This window comes from Mesoplodon bidens, assembly GCF_964165515.1.
Source record: "Mesoplodon bidens genome assembly, chromosome: 19".
Lineage (NCBI taxonomy): Eukaryota > Metazoa > Chordata > Mammalia > Artiodactyla > Ziphiidae > Mesoplodon > Mesoplodon bidens.
In genome coordinates this window covers 42,952,624-42,971,706 of record NC_138179.1, presented here as the reverse complement: position 1 = coordinate 42,971,706, position 19,083 = coordinate 42,952,624, and the positions used below count along the sequence as shown (strand labels likewise).

The 19,083-nt window shown below is 43.9% G+C and overlaps 1 protein-coding gene across 2 annotated transcripts in view; it reads right to left on the bottom strand.

Moving 5' to 3' along the window:
- The window catches only part of RPTOR (regulatory associated protein of MTOR complex 1), a 339,460-nt gene extending 321,249 nt beyond the window's left edge, over positions 1–18,211 (bottom strand). For both annotated transcript variants that reach the window (XM_081218128.1, XM_081218129.1), the window contains exon 1: positions 17,233–18,211. In XM_081218128.1, the coding sequence (XP_081074254.1) occupies positions 17,233–17,394 (162 nt within the window). In that variant the 5' untranslated portion in view covers positions 17,395–18,211. The remainder of the gene's footprint in view (positions 1–17,232) is intronic.
- Between the last annotated feature and the right edge of the window lie 872 nt (positions 18,212–19,083).

Sequence of the window (19,083 nt, the reverse complement as noted above, 5' to 3'; positions counted from 1 at the left end):
ATGTTTTGCTTAATACAGATAGAGATGGTTACCTATAGAAATGTTTACAGATGTGTATATATACACAGGGGTCAGTATATGCACATATATCTCCTTGCTCTGTCACCTGAGAGGACCTAAAAGTAGTGACACCCCAGTAGCAATGAGCGCACCCAGCACCCAGATCTTGGCCTCTAACACCATTCTCCAATAACAGCAACCAGAGGTCCTTGGAGAAACACCTGATTTTAGAACTGAGGCAGGAAATGTACAAGATGATCCCAGAGCATCCTGTGCTCCAGAAAGTAAACAGCCAGACAGTAAATAGCTGCTTAAAAAAAAAAGTCCACAATAGTGGGGCTTTGTCAAAGTAGCACAGGAGCCAACTGAAAGAGCTCCCACTGGCCAAAGATGGAGCAACAAAATAAAGTAGTAGTGGATTATAACCCAAAGGACAAAATAAATATCCATGAGTCCATAGTGATATAAGTAAATGATTGAACAGATAATAAATGCGGAAGAATAGATAAATCTCCCATACAGAAAAATTCCAATTAATATATGCAGATACTCTGACCTTAGGGACATGGAGCACAACCCTCTTCCCCTTAAGTGTGGGCTGGGCACAGTAAATTCCTTCCAAAGAGAACAAGATGGGGTGAGGGGATATCAAGTGGAGACATTTGACAAACAGGACTTCAGCCAGGTAATCAAAGTCACATCAACAGTGATAAGTTGTGTTGAGAGCATGGACCTTTGATGTGATGTGATATGAAGGGCACTTTCCCTCTGTGATATTCCTCCCCAAAACCTATAATCCCAGTTTGATCATAAGAAAAACATTAAACAAATTTCAACAGAGGGACAGTCTATAAAATCCCTGACCAGTACTGCTCAAAATTATCAAGGTCATCCAAAACTAAGAAAGTCTGAGAGACTGTCACAAGCCAAGAGGAGCCTGAGGATACGTGACAACTAAATGTAATGTGGCATCCTGGATGGGATCCTAGAGCAGGAAAAAGATAATCGGTAAAAACTTAGGAAATCCAAATAAAGTATGGATAGACTTTGGTTGATAATAATGTATCAACATTGATTCATTAGTTATGACAAGTGTACAATCCTAATGCAAGATGTTAACAACAGGGGAAACTGGGTACAAAGTATACAGGAACTCTATCTTCTCAATTTTAATAAAATTCTAAAACTATGGACACAAAAAGAGAGAGAGTCCATTCCCCTTCTGCCACAAAAAACCACCACACAGTTTTTCTTTCTCCCAATTATTCACCAAATCCCATGATTCTCTCCTCATGTCTCTCAGAATGTTACTACTCCACTTTACACCCCCACACCTACTCAAAAACCTTCAAAGATTTTGTTGCTTCCCAAATAAATGTCATTTCCTCACGCTACCATTCAGGCCTTTAAAGATGTGGAGCAGACCACCTCCTGCCTCTGGAACCTGAGGCTTCCTCTCACTCTGGGCAAACCCTTCCCTCCCAACTCCATGCTATTCTCTCAACTGCACTTGCCAAAATCCTACTCTGTCCTTCAAATGCTTTCTTGCTTCCAGAGCTTCCCTGACACCCACCTACCTTTAACACCAGGTATGTGAGCCCCCCTGAGGCCCACGCTTCTGCAGTATCTCACCTGAGCACTAGTCCTCACCTCCCGGGGATCCGTGCCCTCAGAGCAGAAGCTGGTCCTAACTGGACCAACTCTTGCTCACTGAAAAGCTTCAGACGCTTAGGTGTTCTGCCCACCTGTGTCCACCTAGAGAACGCCCAGTTAACCTTGGTAGGATGCTGCCATCATCATCTCCCCGCACATCCATAACTGAAGGAGAAGGGCCAAGCCTTTCTACTGGGCACCCAAAGGGTCACACTGTAGTTCCACTCCCCGCCCACCAGCACTGTGTCCCACTGTGTCCTCTCACCTAAACTGGAGGCCATGTATACCCCACCCTAGAAGGTCTTTTCCTCTCCATTCCAGCCAGTGCAATCCTTCCTGTCTCTGTGCCCAGCTCAGGTCCTCCCTCCCTCCTCCAGAAGCCTTCCTCAGCCAGACCCCTCTCCTGGAATACCTCACCAGCCACTGGCCACACCACTACTTCTCACTGGTATTAACACAGCCTTGAGCCACTAGTTAGATGTTTCAAGACGCTATCTGATCCACTAAGCTGGTCTGCAGGTGTACTGATTTCACAGTGCTCCCCAGGGTTCTGGACCAGGTCCACTCCTTCCTCATTCCCACAGAGGAGCTGGTATAGCAGAGGCTCTGGCTCAGGGGTCAGTAAACAGCCAGTGAGCAGGTGCTCCTGAGAAGCCAGCAGATCATGGTCTCCCAGCTTCGACCATTAACGCTCACGCTCTCAGAGAGGTGGATAACTCGGCACAATGAGGGCACAGATGCCAGGGCCAGATGGCCAGGGTCCAAGTCCAGGCTCTGTGGCTCCCTAGCCACGTGACCTCTGAAAAATCATCTAACCTCTCTTGCCTCAGTTTCCTCAATCACAAAGTGGGTGTAACAGTACCTGTTCCCAGGGCTGTTTGGAAATTAAAGGGATTGTCAACGTGGGCAGCCTCGACAAGCCAGACACACGGTAAGTACGACTTAAAACTAAGCTAGTAGTGCTGCTATTTTCCCAGAGGCATAAAGATGTTAAGAGCTAGTGCCTGTGACAGTCTTGATGATGATCTAGTTCCTGAGTGTGGTGGGTGTTTTCTGAGTGCTTATTTTATTGTTATGCTTCAGATCTTACAAGGGTAAGGATGTCAAAAATAGATAATTCAAAATAATCCTTTAACGACACATACAGTATACTCCTGGTTGTGGGGAAGGGGGAAAGGGAAGACAGAGAAGTGGAAAATACACCAAAATATTAACAGGGGCATATAGGATTTTATATAATTTTTATTTTCACTGTTGTGTTTTTCCATAGTTTCTAAATATTCTAAAATGACGTGTTATTTTTATAATCTGAAGGAAAATAGCAAGTTTTCAAGGAACTCAGTTACTCCAGTAAAAAAATGTTAAAATATTTTTCAAGTACTAAGACCATTTTCAGCATAAAGTTTTATTTAAAGAACAAAAACTGGGACTTCCTTGGTGGTCCAGTGGTTAAGATTCCACACTCCTAATGCAGGGGCCCCAGGTTCGATCCCTGGTCAGGGAACTAGATCCTGCATGCATGCCACAACTAAGAGCCTGCATTCCGCAACTAAGAGGCCACATGCCGCAAGGAAGATCCCACGTGCCGCAACTAAGACCTGGTGCAGCCAAATAAATAAATAAGTAAATATTTAAAAAAAAAAAAACTCTTCAGGGAAAATATTCATGCCTGCTGGTCAAGTAAAAACTCACTTTCAGGAGAAGAGCTGTATGTATAAAGGAAAAGACTGAGAAGCAATTCTCTGGAGCCAGGCCCTGAAGCCAGACCAGGGGTCTGATCTGGGCTCTGCCATCTACCAGGCCAGGCTGGCAACAGATGGGAAGAAACACAGTCTGCCCTTGAGGTCCTGTGGCCAGAGACTCAGGGAGACGACAGTGCTGAGCCAGCACACTCAGGACGTCCACTACAGCAGACAGGAGGCACCTTGTGTCCCTGCGGTGGTTTCACCTCTGTAGAAACTAGTCCGGACCTAGGTCAGGGCTTAGAGGGAACGCAGAAAGAGGAAAGGCTTGATTTAACATTTTGACCGTGGTTTTATTTTGATACACCTTTAAACTGCTTGTCAGGTCAACCTTTAAGGGTAAAAGAAGTCACGCAAGAAAACACCAAACTGAACGGTATTCATTGTGCACAGCTTATCACCAATACCCTCAGGCATGGGGACAAGGGGTGCGATGGGGAGGGATGAAGACCAGATGTCAAGGGGACAGGAGGCTGGGAACCACTGAAGCAACACTTTCGACATTTCCCACCGAAACATTCTTTAAGGAAAACTTTCTCCCATTTCCACAGCCAGCTACATGCTCTTTCCCTCCCAAATGCTGGTAGTGGCTCATTCCTCTCCCTTCTACATCCAGCCGGAACCAGCAAGACATTCTGTTGCATCCTGCAGCCAATGAATGGCCAAGTGCAATCAATCCTTGTTCCAGGGAGCGCTTGGGGCCACCCACGTCTCACTGGCACCTCCCTAGCTGGGGCTATGGCCAGCTCTTCCTCGCTCCCACCTCCCCCTCCTCAGGACACTCCCGCCCCACTCTCCCTCCCTAACACACATTCACATTCACACACACACACACACACACACACACACACACACACACACAAACATATACATACGCACTCACACACCTATGCAACACATACACATAAACACACACACACAAACTAACCCGCCCTCCCCGCCTGACTCTATAGCCCAAAGACTCTTACTAAAATGCAATCCTGATCACTTCACTACCCTGCTTTAAAACCTTCCTTAATTGTCCTTAAGACAAAACCCAAATTCCTAGGGCCTTACAAAGCTTGTCAGGACCTGCCCTGCTTGCCTCTCCACCATCATGGGTCTCCCGGCACTTCTCTCCGAACAGTCTCTGCTCCATTTATTTGCTCAACAAATATTCACTGAGCACCTACCACCAGCCAGTCATTATGTGAGAAGCTGGGGATGTGACACGAACAAGACAAAGTCCCTGTCCTAGTCGGGGAGGCAGAACAAATGCATAACCCGGTGTCACGGGGTGGACGTGCCAGCAGAAGATAAAGCAGGTGGGGCTGGAGCATGGCCCTGGGGAGGAAAGAGGGAAGCACTGTTCAAAGACAGGCTCTCTCCCCTCCCCACATCTGCACACCTTGCTCCTCTGCCCTCCCTCCCACCCTCTTCCTTCCTTGCCCAGATCATTTCTAGTCTCTTTCAGGTACTGGCTCAGTGTGCCTGCCTTCCAGGAGGCCTTCTCACCACTCTGCACGCAGCCACCACCCCCCCAACCCATCTCCCCCAGAAAACTGGTAAACTCCTTAAAAGCAGGAGTTACGCACCAATGAATCGCCAACACATAGCATGGTGCCTGGCACATAGAGGCCCTCAATGAATATTAGCTGAACTACTGAATTCTTTAAATCAGTTTTTGTGACTTCACCACTCTTTCCCCTCGCTACACCCCCACCTTTGACCTGCACACATTTTCATCTCCCCCGTTAGGGACCCCCTACTGCACACAGCTTAGGCAAACAGACGCCACCGAAATGTCCAGAAAGCAGAATTCCTTAAATCACTACCTTATTACTCAAGTGCAGATACATAATTACTGTGTTGGGCTTTTACTTAACTTTGTATAAGGATGCCATTTTCTCTAATAAGATAAAATTCCTCAAGGGCCACGCCCACATCCTATACCTCCTGAGATCCCACACAATCCCAGGCTCAGTGCCATGTAGGTAAATGGTACAAAGTGCTCATAAGAACAATTATTTCCCCACAAAACACTGAGAAGCCCTGCAACTTGCTTTTAGATAGCATACACTAATAGTTAGGATCTGTGCATTTCACTGTATGTAAAGTTTGCCTCAAACAATAATGTAAGTGAATATTAACCTCTTAGTTAATAAGTGTGCTTCCTCAAGCACTATGGGTTAGCAGTTCAGAAACTCCCTTCTGTGTATTCCAGCCAGCAAATGAATCAGTGAGGACAAAAGAGCCAGGTTCTCACTGCTGGGAAGTTAAGTGACAAACCTGAAAAGGGGAACCGAGGAGACGGGGCCTTGTGGTAATCACCTCTGTGCATCACAATACAATGCACAGCAGTAAGTAAGCAATAAATACAAACACAGATGTCTCCACCCTACCTCTCTGCCGAGGGGACCCGGAAACAGTGGCACACCAGCAGCAATGGGCACACCTAGTGCCAGGTCTTGCTTCTAAATTCCATTCTCCACCAAAAGGAACTGGGGATCATTGGAGAAAAGGCTGATTCCAGGGCTGAGGCAGGGAAAATACAAGATAAGCCTGGAACATCTTACAGTGCTAAAAAGCTAAGAAATGTTCAAAGCCTGGTATGTCAAAGGGCACTGACAACAACGTGATGAGGCCTTGCTAAGCTAGAAAATAAATAATGACAGGGACGGGCCAAATGAACAACGGCAACAAAGCTGGGACCAAGCAACATGATGCGATGCTCTGGAAAAAGCAAGTGACTTCAGTAGCATCCTCACCCAAAATGCATAACCTGCACCTGAGTACAAGGAAACATCAGGCAAACCCAACTTGAGGACATTCCAGGAAATAACTGCCTGTATTCTTTTAAAATGTCAAGGTCAACGAATTCAGAGACAGAAAGTAGGATGGTGGTTACCAGGGCTTGGGGGAGGGGGAGGGAGAGTTAGTGCTTACTGAGGACAGAGTTTCAGTTTGGGCAGACAAAAAAGTCCTGGAGATGGACGGTGGTGATGGCTGCACAACACTATGAATGTACTTAATAACTATAGCCTTAAAAATGGTTTAAATGATACACTTCGTATTATGTATATTTTACGACAATAAAAAAATTGTCGGGGCTTCCCTGGTGGCGCAGTGGTTGAGAGTCCGCCTGCCGATGCAGGGGACACGGGTTCGTGCCCCGGTCCGGGAAGATCCCACATGCTGCGGAGCGGCTGGGCCCGTGAGCCATGGCCGCTGAGCCTGTGCATCCGGAGCCTGTGCTCCGCAACGGGAGAGGCCACAACAGTGAGAGGCCCACGTACCAAAAAAAAAAAAAAAAAAAAAAAAAAAAATTGTCAAGGTCAAGAAATTCTAAGAAAGCCTGAGAAACTCCTTTAGATTAAAGGAGGCTACAAAGACAAGACTTCTAAGGCAGTAAGTGAACCTGGATGGGGGGAGGGGCAAAAATGGCTCATAAAGGAGCAAACCACAACATTTTAATATGAACTGTGGATTAATAATAGTATTATATCAGGAGTTCCCTGGCGGTCCAGTGATTAGGACTTGGCACTTTCACTGCTGTAGCCTCAGGTTCAATCCCTGGTAGGGGAACTAAGATCCCGCAAGCTGTGTGGCAAAAAAAAATAGTATTATATCAATGGCAAATGTCCTGACTTTTACAACTGTCCTGTGTTTATGTAAGAGGATGTCCTTGTTCTTAGGAGAGATACACACAGTAAGGCATAAAGGAGCACAGTCTCCAACTTACTCTTCAATAGTTCAGAGGAAAGAATTACATATTCACATTTATAAATAGAGAAGGCAAGATGTAAAAATGGGTGAATCTGGGTAAGGGTATATGGGAATTCATTACACTATTCTTGCAATTTTTCTGTAAGTCTGATGAAATTACATCAAAACTAAAAAATACAAAATAGTAGTAGTCAAGAACAGAAGACCCACCTGGAAAGCACACCGACGGTGGGTAAAATTAACACACGTCACTGGCTGTCTCTCCTCAGCTGTCTCCCCTTCCGCTGTAAAGGCACAACCCTCTCTGCAGAGTTGGACGTACAGGGCAAGTTTAAGGTTCAAGAACATGATTAAAGCATTAACATATCATGCCATATATTTACTGGAATGGCCTTTTCTATGTATTTAACTAGACTTACAAAAAGGAAACAGGGGCTTCCCTGGTGGCGCAGTGGTTGAGAGTCCGCCTGCCGATGCAGGGGACACGGGTTCGTGCCCCGGGTCCGGGAAGATCCCACATGCCGCGGAGCAGCTACGCCCCTGAGCCATGGCCGCTGAGCCTGTGCGTTGGGAGCCTGTGCTCCGCAAAGGGAGAGGCCACAACAGTGAGAGGCCCACGTACCGCAAAAAAAAAAAAAAAAAAAGGAAACAGTAAGTATCCACCTTGAGCTCCACGGAGACAAGCATGGTGGATGCCCCAAGCACTTTAATGGCTTCTGAACAAAAAGAGGACAGGAGACAAGCATGGTGGATGCCGCAAGCACTTTAATGGCTTCTTAACAAAAAGAGGACAGAGTAAGAAACCTAGAGGACACCCTTTATATGTAAGCCACGTGGATCTTGTTAGAGCTCTGGCTTTAGAATTCTACAAGGTAATAATGAGGTAGAAATGTTCTCATCCATTTCAGGACTCTTCCACAGCAGGTTGTTCAAAATGGAACACGGCACATTTTTTAAAGCAGGTTTAAAAAAATCTATGTAGATGTCCCTTTGTGGCTCCTGAGCCTCACATGACAAATGCCAAAGGAAAGTTCATATACTTCAAATGCAAAGTGAGAGAGTGTTATAAACCCCACCCCCTTTTACCCCCACATCCAAACCAGACTCCCTTGATTCTACCTTCTCGATTCTACCTTCTGGACATCAGCAGAGGCCCTGCCCTGTCCTCCACCCCTCCCACCACTGTCTCCTCCAGCCCTGGTGGTTCTCACCCGGATTATCACACTCCCCTCCCCAGCTGGTGATACCACCTCCAGTGTCACCCCTCTTCAAACCCTCCACTCCACCCACAGTCAAAAAGACCTTTCAAAACACAAATCTATGTCTGACATTCCCCTGCTTAAATCCTGAAGCAGCTCACCAACTACATCAACAGTCATTAGTTGCTGTGAGTTTAAAGCTGGGTCTACCTGACTGATTTATGTTTCATGAATGTTGTTCAATGCAAATGATTCACTTATTTACTATAAACTAAAGGTTTTCGCTGATAACCATGGTCTCCTCCCCTATAAACACACAGTGTACTATAATTTGATGACACGGCACACTGTCAATAAGCAATAAACCTCCACTGAACTGAAGTGAAGACGTCTGGCTACCTCCCCTTGCCCCACTGGATCCATTCTCCTCCCCTCACAGAACAAGGCCGTCCTGGGTGAGTGGCAGTGTGTCTTCCTACAGGACACGCAACAGGGGCAACAGGAGGCCCTAACGGTGCCTAAAGGGCTACATATAAGGCAAATGCCTTCACAATCACAAAGGCTCTCCACGAGCACAAGCTCAGAGGATGGAAAGAGTGTAACAGATCCCTTTTAGGTCTGTCACTTGATTTCTGGTCAAGCTTGGTATTTTTGGCCAACCATCTGATACCTCAAGCCTTCTTCCTAGTTTAAGTTTGATGCCCACTTTTTTTTTTTACACTTGTTTCTCTATTTTTTTAATAGATCTTTATTGGAGTATAATTGCTTCCTAATACTGTGTTAGTTTCTGTTGTACATCAAAGTGTACAACAGAATCAGCCACATACATACATATGTCCCCACATCCCCTCCCTCTTGAGCCTCCCTCCCATCCTCCCTATCCCACCCCTCTAGGTCATCGCAAAGCACAGAGCTGATCTCCCTGTGCTATGCTGCTGCTTCCCACTAGCTGTCTATCTTACATTCGGTCGTGTCTATATGTATATATAGTGTATATATGTCGGTGCCACTCTCACTTCGCCCCAGCTTCCCCCTCCCACCCCGTGTCCTCAAGTCCATTCTCTATGTCTACATCTTAATTCCTGCCCTGCAACTAGGTTCATCAGTACCATTTTTTTTTTTTTAGATTCCATATATATGCATTAGAATACGGTATTTGTTTTTCTCTTTCTGACTTACTTCACTCTGTACGACAGACTCTAGGTCCATCCCCCTCACTACAAATAACTCAATTTCATTTCTTTTTATGGCTGAGGAATATTCCATTGTATAGATGTGCCACATCTTCTTTATCCATTCATCTGTCGATGGACACTTAGGTTGGTTCCATGTCCTGGCTATTGTAAATAGTGCTGTAATGAACATTGTGGTACATGTCTCTTTTTGAATTATGGTTTTCTCAGGGTATATGCCCAGTAGTGGGATTGCTGGATCATATGGTAGTTCTATTTTTAGCTTTTTAAGGAACCTCCATACTGTTCTCCATAGAGGTTGTATCAATTTACATTCCCACCAACAGTGCAGGAGGATTCCCTTTTCACCACACCCTTTCCAGCATTTATTGTTTCTAGATTTTTTTGATAATAGCCATTCTGACAGGCGTGAGGTGATACCTCATTGTAGTTTTGATTTGCATTTCTCTAATAATTAGTGATGTTAAGCACCTTTTCATATGCCTCTTGGCCATCCATATGTCTTCCTTGGTGAAATACCTATTTAGGTCTTCCACCCATTTTTTAATTGGATTGTTTGTTTTTTTGATATTGAGCTCCATGAGCTGTTTGTATACTTTGGAGATTAATCCTTTGTTGTTTCATTTGCAAATATTTTCTCCCATTCTGAGGGTTGTCTTTCTGTCTTGTTTATGGTTTCCTTTGCTGTGCAAAAGCTTTTAAGTTTAATTAAGTCCCATTTGTTTATTTTTGGAGGTGGGTCAAAAAAGATCTTGCTGTGGTTTACATCAAAGAGTGTTTTTCCTATGTTTTCCTCTAAGAGTTTTATAGTGTCTGGTCTTACATTTAGGTCTTTAATCCGTTGGGAGTTTATCTTTGTGTATGGTGTTAGGGAGTGTTCTAATTTCATTCTTTTACATGCAGCTGTCCAGTTTTCCCAGCACCACTTATTGAAGAGGCTGTCTTTTCTCCATTGTATGTTCTTGCCTCCTTTGTCGTAGATTAGGTGACCGTATGTGCGTGGGTTTATGTCTGGGCATTCTATCCTGTACCATTGATCTGTATTTCTGTTTTTGTGCCAGTACCATACTGTCTTGATTACTGTACCTTTGTGGTATAGTTTGAAGTCAAGGAGCCTGATTCCTCCAACTCCATTTTTCTTTCTCAAGATTGCTTTGGCTATTCGGGGTCTTTTGTGTTTCCATACGAATTGCAAAATTTTTTGTTCTAATTCTGTGAAGAATGCCATTGGTAGTTTGATAGGGATTGCACTGAATGTGTAGATTGCTTTGGGTAGTATAGTCATTTTCACAATAGTGATTCTTCCAATCCAAGAACATGGTACACTTCTCCATCTGTTTATGTCATCTTTGATTTCTTTCATCAGTGTTTCATAGTTTTCTGAGTACAAGTCTTTCGACTCCTTAGGCAGGTTTATTCCAAGGTATTTTATTCTTTTTGTTACGATGGTAAATGGGATTGTTTCCTTAATTTCTCTTTCTAATTTTTCGTTGTCGGTGTATAGGAATGCCAGAGATTTCTGTGATGTCCACTTTCTTTTAACTACACTAACAAGTCTCAAACATTTGGTAACAGGACACCTAACCACTCTTAAAGATTACTGAAGACTCCCAAAGAGCTTTTTATATGTTACATTTATCAATATTTTCCATATTAGAGGTTAAAACCAAACATATATATATATATATTTCCTTATTAATTCACTTAAAAATTGTTACATTTTCAATAAAGATTTCTATGAAAAATAACTATATTTTCAAAAAAGTGTTAGACAAGTTTGCAAATCTCCTTAATGTCTGCCTTAATAGACGATAGCTGAACTCTCACATTCTGCATTCAGTCTGTTGTGATATGTTGTTTTGGCTGAAGTATGTGAGAAAAATATGGACTGAAAAAGACACATAGTTTGCAAAGAGCAGGAGTAACAGAATAGCAAAATAATTGGAAATATTCTTCTATGATATTACATCAAAACTCAGTAAGTGGTAGTTTCTTAAAGGTTTGCTGCAATCTATCTGAATAGAATAGAAAATAGAAAATTTAATCTATCCAAAACCAAAGCAATAACTCTTCATACCCTATTATGTTAAAATCCATTGGCCTAACTTTGGATCTTTTACCCATGGATGATTTTATAATATCATGAATTGGTCATTTGGAAATATTGGTTCACTGAATTATGCAGATGTCCCAAATGTGGACACATTTCATTCTACAATATAAAAAAAGATCATATTCATTAATATCACCATCATCTCATCAGAAACATCTTTAAGTACTGGGAAGCTGGGAAGCTCACAGTGGCAGATACAGGTTTTCCAAAGCTCTAATTTTCACTTGAAAGTTCAAATTTTATCACTGGCAACAAATACTGTCAGTTGTTTCCCTTGAAGTGAAGCTCACTTGGTTCGTTTTCCAGAAAATGTCCGCCAGAACCCAAGCCTGACCGTGCAGGGCCGGCCTGCTAGCCTCCTCCGGGTGCAGCTTGTGTTTCACGAAGGGTAGCAACTGGCGCAGCCGGCAACCGCAGGTGCTCTTCCTCAGACAACCATGCCTCATGCAAAGGATAAAAAAGGCATGTACCAAAGAGCCAAGATTTAAGAAAACTAACCATTTTAATGCTTTATCAAGGGCATTCTGAAGTGAAACTGGGATTTTTTTTTTTTTACTGAGAGCATATGGCAATGAAGAAAACAATAACCACCAGCACAGTCAGACGCCACCATCTTGATTCAAGCTCAGGCACCAGCAGTTTCACCCACCCACAATCAGCGCAACTGTCAACATGGGGAAAAGGCCAATAACTAACATCTTCTATTATTATGAAAACAGTGTCACCTCGGGGACCCAAGCGAGCACCGAACACACGGTGAGAACAGCTAGGCTGCGCCATCAGAATCGTTCTGTTGGTGGTTGACCACCACCCGCCTCATCTTCCCCATACATTTTGTTTCAGCCTCCATGGCCTCTCAGCAGGATTTTTCCAGTGGAGACACTGTGATGCTGTTTTGCCTGTTTGTTTTTACCTGGGCTGTGTTTCTCAGATTCTGCTTCCTCTGTTGGAGCCCTGTAACTATGTCCCTTCACGCAAGCCTTTTAATCAAGCCCCAGTTTCCTCATCAATCACACAGATAACGATCTCTACTACTGAGCCTTAAAAGACATAATCTATGTGGAAGCCCTTGGTGAATGATTCATTTTTTCATCAGTACATTTTTATTGAATCCCTATTGTGTGCCAAGCACTGTCCTCTATGCCAGCAGAAACAAGGTCCTTGTTTTATGATTAAAAGCTCACTTCTGGGAGTCAGGGTATAAAGAAAAATATCAGAGACATAAAGAGTGATCATGAGCGACTGGGGAGCTGCTTAAGATGGGGTGATCAGGAAAGGAAGTGACCTAGGCGCTGGGTGCAAACTACAAGAAGGAGTCAAGTGTGCATAGGTCAGATGGAAGAGCATTCCAGGCCTTTCCATCCAAGAAGCAGAAAAGGCAGGCGGGGCCAGATCATGAAGCTTTGTGAACCAGGGTGGAGTTTGTGTTCTACTCCAAGCTGCCTGGTAAGTAATGGAATCTGACTGACACTTTAACAAGCTCCCTCTGACCAATACGTGAAGAATCGATTGTAGGACAAGAGCAGACATAGGGAGACCAGTCAGGACACGATTCTAGCTATCCAGATGAAAGATGGCAGTTGCCTGGACTGGGCTCACATCAGTGGAGACAAAATGAGGTGGTCCGATATAAGACACAATTTGGAGGCAAAGTTGACAGGTTCTGCTGATGACACAAACAGTACAATGAGGAGAGGAAGAAGAAATAATTACAGATAAATTCTAGATTTACAATTTGAACAACTGAGTGGGTGGTGATGACAGTGTGTTGTGATGGAGAAAACCAAGGCAAAGCAGGAAGTTAGGTACCTGAGACAAGAATCACAGCATGTAGACGGCACACAAAACCATGAGACTAGATGAGATCAGCTAGCAAGGGGTATACAGAGAAAAGAGAAAGGGCTCCAAGGTCAAGTTCTGGAACACTCTATGCTCAGCTGTCAACCAGCAAAGGAGTCTGAGGAGGAGCAGTTAGTGACCTCAGAGGAAGACCTGGAGTTTCAGGAAGACACAGAAGCAAGTGAGGAAAAAGCTGTGTGAATGAGAGAGTGGTCCACCCTGGAATGTTGCTGAGAAGTCGAAAAGATAAGGACAGAGAAGTGACATTTAGATTTAGCAACAAATGATGACCTTGTAGAGGGCACTCTGAGTGGCATGGAAGAGAGCCTAAATGGAGTAGATTGAGAGGATGCAAAGTGAGGAAACAGGAGTAAACAAGGGTTATAAAGTATTACTATTTCCCCTTGCTCCAAAGACAACCTAAACATTTGACTGTCCATATATCAGTTTAATGTATCTACTCCACTTCCTCCATGGTTTACTCAAATATTGCTACAAAGCAAGGTGACTAAGTCTAAAGACTGGTTTGGGAAATGGCTTCATCATTTTATAGCTACATCTCCTACAGACATGCAGATATAGTGTCTCTGTCAATGGTTTTCTCTCAGAGCAATAGCTCTCAGGCTTCCCTGATTCCATCTCACATATGTCATATGTAAGGTAAAGATCCATCTGAGATCAATTATCTCCACATGCCCACTTTCCGGAAAATGAACTGTGTGACAACTATATAGTATCACAGTAAAACATAAATGGCGGAGTTATATACAAATCTGTTTTAGCCATAGGTCTATGAATGATTCACTTTTAACTGTAATTCACATGTCTAGTTATTTGAAAATCACAAGTCAAAAATGCCAGTGAGGCATGTACATATTTACTACACACAGAACTAACCAAAAAACAAACTTGATAATTTGATAATAACAGTATTAAACTTACAGTAACTTAGTAATTAAAACGCAACAATAGTGGCATCTGAAAACCAGGAATGGTTCAATACCAAGACTGTGGGAATCCCAACTGAGAGTGGGTATGTGCTGTAGTTCTGTGAGGATGCCAAATGCCGAGAGGCAGAAAACTTGGAGTCATCACTCAACTTTGGTAAAGTTGTCAATTTTAGGAACCCTTAACAACTCCACTAAATAGGACAAAAGTAAGTAACTACTGACATATATACAATAAAACTGTGTGGACTTGGGACTTCCCTGGTGGCACAGTGGTTAAGAATCTGCCTGCCAATGCAGGGGACACAGGTTCGAGCCCTGGTCAAGGAAGATCCCACATGCCATGAGCAACTAAGCCCGTGCGCCACAACTACTGAACCTGCGCTCTAGAGCCCGTGAGCCACAACTACTGAGCCCGTGTGCCACAACTACTGAAGCCCACGAGCCTACAGCCCGTGCTCCGCAACAAGAGAAGCCACCACAATGAGAAGCCTGCGCACCGCAACAAAGAGTAGCCCCCACTCACTGCAACTAGAGAAAGCCACATGCAGCAACAAAGACCCAACACAGCCAAAAATAAATAAAATAAATAAATAAATTTATTTTTTTTTAAAAAGTATGTGGACTTGCATATGGATCATGGAAAAAGCAATGACTGAGTCTGCATTTAGGGCAGTCAATTGCCCACTGGAAGAAGGAGTAGTCTACACAGGTCCTGGTACAGGACAACCGGGTCCACACCTGTTGCCTTACAATGATGCTGCATCATCAGACTGCTGGAGATCACCTCCAGCACAGGGAAACAGTCTGGCATCATGCCCATGTGCTCAAGATTCCTAGAATCTTGAAGTCACATATGGGTAACCCACAGGCCACAGCCAACCCCACAAATGGACTGCTTCATGTTTTGTAATATCCGAATTAGTTCCAATAGTTTAAAATTGGAAAACTTCACATTTAAAAAAATAAAAAAAGTTTTCTGGCTTCTCAAAGAAAAGAGAGAGAGAGGGAGACCTGGCCAGGACCAGCTGCCCCTTGAGCTGCAACGTGTGCTTTTCAGCGCCTCACTGATCTCAGCCTACAGAAAGTCAGGCACGAGTCAAACCTCAGCTGCCATTTATCTATGAACCTGTGTCATTATTCTCCTTCTATGTGGCCTGTTTCATTCATTTATGTTACCTTCCAACTCTCACATCATTTGGATCTGTACCCTTTATCCTAGCATAGTGTGCTGAAAAGGTCCCCTCAGGGTCTAACCAGGGGAAAGAGACTACAAGGATGTCCAGAGGCCAAGCTCTCACAAACTTAACTAAAAATGTTAGCTGCTGATCTTCTTCTTTAAACAACTTGCGAAGGTCGGACACAGCAAACTTTCTCCCCTGGATCTTTCTAAGTCAAAATCTCAGTAATTACTCAGACTCCCAGAACTTTTCTTCCTCTTAATAACCTATGAAGAGCTTATCAGGGAATGTTAATCATTCACAAATTGTTTTAATTAAAAGGTCAAAAATAAATCCATCAATCAGTTTTGAACAGTTTAAGCATGGGTTTAGAGTAGCAAAGGGAACCACATTTCAAAAGAAAAGAAAAAAAAAAGCCCTCCAAATAGAATGGAAAAAAAAAAAAAGATTACAGTTACTTTTAAAATAAGTCTCTTCACATATGCATAGGAACCACAAAAGCTTTAAGCCATATAATTAGTACTAAAGATGTCCGTAAGACATACTTTATACAATGTCTTCCAATGACCATCTCTTTTTAGTCCCTAAACTACTTTTGGATGAAACAAATTTTCCTAATAACAACTGAAGCACAAGTTACTAGTGACTGACTAGCTAGAAATACCACAAGGGTAATCCTATATATGTTCAACATCATACACTAAAAACAACAATCTTATATAAACATATCCATAAACCCAGAGCAAGCACACTGCATTACACCACCAACTACCCCTCTTAGGCTAAAATGTTCAAATCAATAAAGACAGTCTTGAAGGAGAAAACAAAGCACAAAAAAAACCCAAAAACGAATTATAAGCGTGTATGGGTGAGACGGTCCCACCCTTTTGCTCTGGAGGCCAGGAAGTAGATGGTGGTTGATTAAGGACAGGTTTAACAAAATTGACTGTTTTCTTTCCTACTAGCTTCTTAAGTCACTATCCACCCTCCAACACCACGAGGACCCCCTACCAAACCCAAGTTCCAACCCATCATACTCTACTATTAGAGAAACTGTTTCCACCTAACAGTATCACGACACCACATAAAAGTACGAAAGTCTTGATTCAAGACAAACTGTTTAGAAGTCTATGATGAAGTTCACTGTAACTTTAAAATAACTTTGCATTAATTTGTGACTAGCTGAACATTTGCCAGTAATCTTGTTTCCCAGCATACTATATTAGACTTCTACACTCCACCTAGCTTGGACAAAAAAAGTAAACGAGCCACTAAGTAGACTCACCACGTTGGGACAAATATTATATCCCAAGTCGTCTTTCCTCTAAGTGTTAACAGTACAAAGTTTAACAGTACAAAGTATATCAAAGAGCATGTAAATAGTTGCAATGCTGTATTTTCTAACTTGCTTAACTTCCATTGTCTGAATTAGAACTTACTTTGAATCTAATTAACACTATCCAGTGAATAACTACTAACCAAAACAGCCTTTTCCATTTACAGTAAAAAAAATGGAGTCTGAAATGGTTTGTGCTTTTTGGTTGACTTGCAACATGAGGCTGAGAAAAAATATCGCTGCTCTCCCAAGGACATATTTCTGGCTCTGAACTTTCTTGTAAAAGCTATCAAGGTCTAAGGGACGCAGGCTCAATCTACTTACCCGATCCTTCATCCTCCAGCTCTGAGCTAAAGATTTGGAGCCTTCAATTTTCTCACAGTGCCTCTTTTTCATGAAAGCCAAAGGCAGGTTCCAGTCAGTAAGATCGGCCTCATCTTCCTCCCCGAGTCCCAGGAGAGGCGACTGCAGCATCTCGGATTCCATCAGCGGGGGAGGGGGTGGGGGAGTCCTGGGCAGCAAGCGCTCGAGAACCTCCAGCCTTAAAAACGAGTGTGTACCAGAACTGGTGAAATAAAAAACAGAGAAGGGGGAAGTAGAAAAAGAAATGGATGGAGAGTGTGCGGAGACCCTCGCTGAGGCAAGAAGTCTGAGATCCTTCTCTCTAACTCTGCGCGAGAAGTCAGAAGGGGTGGGAAGAGCGGTGGGAAATGAGGGAACCCAAGGAGCTCCTCACAGACACACACGTCCCCAGATCCCAAGCCACCGGCTGCTTCTGAGGCTGTCCGTTCCCGGAGGGGCTGCGAGCGGAGCTGTCAAAGGCGTGCGAGATTCCAGGCCTCACGATGACCCTGCTCTCGGCCTCCAACGCCTCAGCCGATCCGAGGACAGGCAGGCCGCCCGCTCTTGGTGCCGGTTTGCCGACTGGGCTGAGGTCTTCGGCCGAGGGGAAGAGGTTCAGAGCGCCTCGGGTCTCCTACAGCCACTTTCAGCCCTGCGGATCTCGCACTCGCCGGAGCTGCTGCAACCAGAGCCAGGACGGGCCCATCGTGCTTGCCCGCAGCCGGCTCCTCAGCCCCGGGTCCGCGCGGCCGGGCCGGTCCTGGCCTCCGGCCCCGTGGCTCTCTCCTGCCTGAGAACGAGTCCTGGGAAACAGGCGACACGGAGCCGCGGAGAAAACGCGTAATGTGGGCTTATTGGGTTTGGGAAGTTTTGCCCTCTGGTTTGAAGCTACAGTGAAACTCCTCTCATCAGCACATTAAGGAGGACGCCATATTGCCAAGACCCAGCATGCAGCGCGATCTACGGCGTGGCTAACAAGCCAAACTTCTCAGAGCGTTCTGGCCATGCTTCCCAGGAGGCAGCGAGAGGCGTCCCTGCCTCCCCGTTACCATCGTTACCACAATTAAGCTTTCTAGAGTTTATGGCAATTGGTATAATAGATGCATCATATCAAAGTCAGTCCTATAAATGAAACTGTGTTATTTGGAAAAAAGCTTTTTATTATTACAAATGGATCTACATGCTTCTGAAATTAAAGGATTCAACCCCTTGTTGTTTCTTCCAGATTTTGAAAAAGCAGCAAAAGCTTCAGAAAGAACAATTGATAACATTACAAAAGAAGATAGTATTGGGGGGGGGGCGTAGTATCCTCCACAGTATCAATCAGATTTTCTTTTTTATTTTCAAGGAACACTAAATGAAAAAATTAATTTCAACAATTATAATTTTTTGTTTAATCCATCTTATTTTCTGTACGGTTTATTCTTATTTTGATAGAGCTTCGTGTGCAAACAACTAAACGCTACAGATTTCTATGCGTGGCACGCTTCCTGCGTTACTTTATTGCTGTATTCCATAAACATTGTGTATTTACAGTTTGTGGATAACTGTGTCCCGTGCGGAGGGATTATAAAACCCCAAGCAGCATGCGGTGCCTGCCTTCAATAAACATAGTGTCTAGTGAGACACAGATGTAACTGTTAGATAAAGCCGGGCAGAAGGCAAAGAGGCTCATCTCCCCCTCTGCATTTAGGTTTTGAGGTCAGGCCCACCTGTATCTGCATCTCAGCTGTATCACTTTCTATGTCTGTGACCTTGGTCAATCCCTTAACTAGTTCAGCCTCAGTTTCCTCAACTATAAAACTGGGTGAATATAATACCTACCTTGAAGGA